We start from the raw sequence: 5,921 nt of genomic DNA on the forward strand, positions 1-5,921 counted from the left end.
AATACCCCCAATTCAATACCCCCATACTTAGTACAGTTAACTCAGAGTACTTACAGAGATGTAGTATACAACTTAAACAGACTTTATACCCTATTATTTGTTGAAACACACATTTCCCCAAATAATCAGTGCAAACAACAACAAACCTACAATCAAATAATCTCATTTTTAACCCTAACCCTTTCCAGGAGAATTCTCTCCACATCCATGCATTGGTAGATGTGCGGTGTATCTTCTGTGTTTTGGCAATGACAAATCTCAATATTTTCTTTATCATTTTGTTTTTTTTACATCTTTACATCTCTTTAGTTGAATGTTACATCTTGATATTTTAATATCTATAACATTTTTTCTTCACCTTTTCTACTTTTTGTTTCTCTCCAGCATTATAAAACATAACTTATAATGCTCTCCAAACTTCGAGAGCTGCTGTGGGTAGCTCTACCTCTCTGTTACCCCTTCTGAAACTTCTCATGCGTTAATGTTACATTTAGCAAGACATGTTTATTAGTGTCAAATAAGAGTTGTTTTCCCTTGCGCTCTTTGTCTATTTGTTCTCAAACCTCTTTCATCTGGTATGGTGGCCTGGTGCTGTCAAACTTGTTTAAGTTTGAGTATCATTGGTGCAAAAATGAGTATCATTTCTGTTGGTATGAAATCCAAACCTAAATCACAACAACCATTTTTTAAACAAAAACAAACCAGCTGGCATATAGTTTGCCTCAGTTGCACAAAAGAAACTCACTTTATGTATTACTGTTGCATTTTGTAAGATGTGTTCTGTTTTTATTGCCAATTTTAGTGTCTAATATGAGTTGATTTGCTTTGGGCTCTTTTTCAACTTGGTCTCAAACCCATTTAATCAGTTTCTTTTTTAAAAGCACCTTTTGTCCAAATTGAATTATCAGTGGTGTGAAAATGAGTATTATATTATTTGGTATCATTTTAGAAAACTTTGAAGGTATGAAATGTAAATCTATAAGTGTTTGCCTCTGTGGTACATACATAAAGAACTATGTTACAAGAGGTATATTTCTTACCAGTCTGTGCCCTCAGCCAGGTAGCGGGGCTGCTGCACCACCGGCTGAGGAGGGACATGAAGAGGGGGCGCAAACTCATAGCCAGGCCGCAGTCTGTGGGGCTGGTGAGGAACTCTCTCTGGGGTGCGTCTGCTAAGAAAAATAGCCAATCATTTGTAAACATCCTAGAGTTTCAAACAGAAAGGGTCATAAATATGTTATCACTGTGAAATCCCCAACGGTCTGCTTGAACCAAGAGGTTAAGTGGAGACAGAGAAAACTAAACATTTCATCTTTCTTTTCTAAACTTTCCTGCAAACCCATGTGGATACCTGGAGGGTGGCAGGATGTGTCGGTGCTGGGCCTCGAGGATCTGCTGCTGGAGGAGGTATTGCTGGTGTAATGCCTGAGGTAGGAAGGGAGGGGCAGGGATGTCCTGGAACTGGGGAGTGGGCAAGGGGTTGAGGGGCGGGTGGAGCGGAGGGCCATGCTGGTGGCCGGGAGGGGCCAGGTGGGGGTTAATGCCTGACTGTGGCTGCCCTGGGTGGGGCATGGGGAAGTCCATGGGCAGCGGAGCCTGAGGACCTAACTGGAAGTGCCGGCAAGAGGTAGCATGGCTGTGCTGCTGCTGCTGCTGCTGCTGTTGCTGTTGCCGGTTGAAATGGGATCCTGTGGAGGATAAGGAGAACTTGTCAGGCACCTGAGGGGAGAGATTAGCTGGAATTAATTGTGGGTGAAATGTGGTGTCACTGTGTGTGTGATATAGCATGTTAATGAAGCCCTACCTCTTACCTAGGGTGAAAAATACTTCTGTGGGGGGTGGGAAAATGATGGTTACCACAAGTACCATGAACATGACAACCATTTTTGGTCCTGCACACAAAACGCGAGCTTTCATTTCATTAATTGTATTTCCGACCTCTGGATCGACTCCTGGTCTCCTGATTCACAGAACTGGATCAGAACAGATGAAATCTACCAGTACACGGTCTTCGACGCAGCTCAGTTCTTGTAAATTCTACAAGTGACAGTGGGTCAGTGCACTCAATAGTAAAAGCTTTAGTACCTGGCTGTCTGTAAGATATAAATTAAACTGCTTAAGTGCCAAATCTCTGTCTATATAATCATAAAGAACAGTCCCTTCCTTCTTAAAAAGTAAACCATTTACATTATTATTCTGTGCTTCCCGGAAACCTACTGTATCTTTGTGTCTTAAACATACAGCATAGGTCTACTTGTTCTTCTCCCATGTGAACATTCAGGAGTTGAGAGGAAATAGCTTGAATGCTTTTTTTACTCTCTCCAACCACAGCTATTTGGCAGCTGCAGTGAACAGACTGCTGTAGAGACTCAACAGGGAGAAAAAGACAGGCTAACTTGTGCTGTGGTGCAATATGGTTTTAATGCTGTGCTTAAGCCTAAAAAGACCTTTTTGACTATGAAAGGCTGAGAAATTGCAATAATAAATGTAGCTTTGATTAGAAACCTTTGAGGAAATCCTGGCCAGCCCTACTAGGCCTGCAGTGGAGCAGGATTCAATATACTGTGCTCTGTTATGTCCATCTGGCAGAAACTGAAGCAGTGAATTTTATGGAAACCTACCAGTTTCGAGATTAAAATTGTGCAGTTCTTACAGAAGATGTAAAATTCCAGTACGAGGTTCGAGTTTAATCTGCTTTTGAAGTGTGAAAGACATGACGAGTTCTTTAGTAAACAGTGGAAATTCTTTTAAAAATCATGAGGGAATAGGCAAAGTCTACATTGCATTTACTAGGAGTACGCTTGAAAAACACAGTATGGTTTTAAACACCCAGGAAACATAAGCAGTACGACTTTCCAGCAACATTTTCAGCTTGACAAGTCGTCAGTGCAGCCAGGCAGCCAAGAGGTGACCTTGCTGCCGTGGGTCAAAGGCTCAAGTCTCGACTGTGAGTACGTAGCACACTGCGTTTTCAAGCGTCTCAGTGAAAACAATCACCATGAATGACAGCAGATAGACTCATTCAGGCCCTGTGATGGAGGAAGCGTGGAAATTGTCTATCTTTGTCACAGCGGGAAAGGAGGTGGGTGGGGTGGGGGGTGGTAGGGGGAAGGGGTAGGTAGGGACAAGGGAGAGGGAGGACAATAAATGGAAATCAGCAAGAAGCACACTGAAGGTTAGGAAAAACACTATATTCTTTATTGAAAAATATTAGTATATGTGGAATTTGTGTTTTCTTTCTTGTATGTTTGTAATAATAGTATAAATCCATGCAACAAAAATAAACAACATAGACTGAAGGCAAGGCCCACCATGCTCCATATAGGGTTAAAAAGAACAAAAGCGGCATCCAATGAGCAGACGTGTTGGCTACAGCACATGATTCCAGTACAGCAGGGTACATCTTTACTACAGAAAGATTACATTGGATTTTCACTAGTCAATGTAGAAAAACAAAAAACAAAAATTATGAATCATAAATGTGACATGCATTGAAAGTACTATTACCAGAACAAAAGGTAAAGAGAGACCACAACCAAACAATAAAGACGTTATTACTAATAGAGGATCTCTTTAGCAGTGCAGGAAAAATAGGCATCCCTGTGAAATGGATAGCATTTTGGCCTTATGTTAGTGGGGAAAATTGGGAAGTGATGAACCACCAGTGAGCATGTTTTGCTTACTTAAATGTTTAGAGTTTCATTTGCCTGGAAGGGGCAAACAGCCCTGACAATTCAGTGTGATTCGAAGCTTGAAATTTGCAAAGGGAACAAAAGGATTACACAAAAATGGAGACAGTTATGGCAGGTTGTTGTGTGCAGGTGCAGTGTACCTTCAGTCATTTCAAGTTATCACATGACAGCGTTTGCTGAAATGCTGAGTTCAATAAAAATAATAATAATGGCATGCGTACAGCTCCAATCTGCATGCTTTTTTCAATTACGGGTCACTTTAATCGTGTACATTGCACCTTGTGTGAAGAGAAGGAAGATGAGCCAAATTCTGGTGTTCAACAATGCAGTGCAGTATTTAGGATCATGCAAAATGTATCCACTTTACAGGAATTTACAGCATGTTGTCTATCAAGACTGGATGGGAGGTACACAATGACATTCAACTGATATCTAAAAAAAGGAGCTAAAATGTTCACTCAGTGCTACAGCAATTTTGACAGAAAAAAAGACAAAAAAAAAAGGTGCTCTGTTCTAGGTGTTAGCTATTGTTTTAGTCTGCTTTAACATGGAAAAGTCTATGGCTGAATACATCTTGGGAAGGGGGGGGTGCTTTTTTAATACCAATGTCGTCTTCTGATGGAAAGAGGAAATGAAGAAGGGATTCACAATACAGCTAAATGCAGAGAACAGGCAGAGGCCACGCCACACCACACAGCAGCAGATGATCATTAGCTACACAATGGGGGGGACGACAAAGATCTGATAAATGCAGAATGTAGAGCCAGCCTCCATACTATGAAACAGGGAAATAAGAACAGAAATAAAAGCACAATGAAATCACTGACGCCACTGTTGTGAAATTAATGTTACACTGTAGCTTTATCATTGTTTAACACTGACCGCATACTCGGGTCTTTCTTTTGCAATCCGGCAGCTTCAAACAAACAGCTGCTGAATTGCCAATTAGCAAATAATAGAAAAAGGCGACTGATTCATTGATGGCACGGAAAGTCCACGCTCCTCGGGCAATTGGCCATGCATCGATTAGTGCATTGGCCAATTGACACGGATAATAAATTACTTTAAAAAAACAAACAAAAAAACACGGTGGAAAAACGGCGAGCGCTAGCAGAAGAAGGTGATCTTCAAATGACATCATCCAGGCACAGATAAGCTGACTGGCTGCAAAGGCTACGTCTATTTTGCGGTATTTTACAGTGCAAATAAACGAGAGCGCCTTGGGGGGGGGAATAACAATATATATATATATATATACACACACATCGTGAAGCTATAGTAGTATTAAAACCGCACGATTTAAACGTGGCTAACATCAAAATGCTGTCTAACGCGATTGTCTATGCAGGAATGTGTTTTTGACACCGGGTACTTCGGGACATGTGGAATCCTTTGTGAGAAATGTTTCCGTTCCAGCACATAGCCAGAGCCAACGAGCCAGTTAGCTTATCTTTTAGCGGCGGTAGTTGCTTTTAACCGTAATTACAACCGGCGAACTACTATTATTCGGTGCTTTAACGTAATCTGTAATGAATTGCAAATTAAAGCCGGGTAGTTTAATAATAATTTTAACTCGTTAATTTAAGGCTAGCTAACGCGAGCTAACCCGACGGCTGGGCTCGAGCTAGCTAGCCAACAGCTGCAGTGAATATTAAAATAAACAGGGCACATGTTTGTTGATCGATATGAATATTAATACCGTACCTCTGTTTCTTACTGAGCCGAATACAGGAAGAACCAGATATCCGACATGCACTAAGACCATCCTGGGATCCTTTATCTTATGATTCCGCTGGGTTATTTGGAGAGATGGAGGAGTCGTAGTAGCCCATGCGGATCTACATTCAGGCGGCTGCTTGTTGCTGGCTGGTTTAGCACCAAAGGCGAAACCCAACGAAACGACTGTCTGACTCGGTTGGTTGTCGCTGACAAAAGCAGACATGTCATTTCATGTCCGGGGCGAAAGAGGGCGATGTTGCGGCGCTATAACGTTACACACCAAAGCACGGATAACAGCCTGTTCGATATAAAGCGATTGTCACTGTATTAAGATGCTTTAATGTTTAGGGTGAAGCCATACACAGTGGATTAAATACAATAAAAATACAATATGTAGTCCTGAGACTCAGGCTATTCGTTTGTGTATTCTGTAGTGGACATTGTTTTTGGGCTATATCTCTTTACTTATTTTAGTTACCTTACTTTTAAAGTAAAGTAAAGTTTATTTAT

General features: G+C 41.2%; 1 protein-coding gene across 3 annotated transcripts in view; it reads right to left on the reverse strand.

Moving 5' to 3' along the window:
* Positions 1-5,648, reverse strand: part of LOC118325286 (E3 ubiquitin-protein ligase RNF165-like) — a 14,045-nt gene extending 8,397 nt beyond the window's left edge. Inside the window, exons 1-3 of one of the 3 annotated variants that reach the window (XM_035657897.1) lie at positions 5,397-5,648; positions 1,352-1,688; positions 1,041-1,169 (exon numbers count right to left, since the gene is read on the reverse strand). In XM_035657897.1, coding sequence (XP_035513790.1) covers positions 1,041-1,169; positions 1,352-1,688; positions 5,397-5,634 — 704 coding nt within the window. In that variant the 5' untranslated portion in view covers positions 5,635-5,648. Of the gene's footprint in view, positions 1-1,040; positions 1,173-1,351; positions 4,468-5,396 lie in introns of all 3 variants that reach the window. The other 2 variants (XM_035657896.1, XM_035657898.1) reach the window with 2 other exon arrangements.
* Between the last annotated feature and the right edge of the window lie 273 nt (positions 5,649-5,921).

Source organism: Morone saxatilis, unplaced genomic scaffold (genome assembly GCF_004916995.1).
Source record: "Morone saxatilis isolate NCDOM2014 unplaced genomic scaffold, NCSU_SB_2.0 Contig16, whole genome shotgun sequence".
Taxonomy (NCBI): Eukaryota; Metazoa; Chordata; class Actinopteri; family Moronidae; genus Morone; species Morone saxatilis.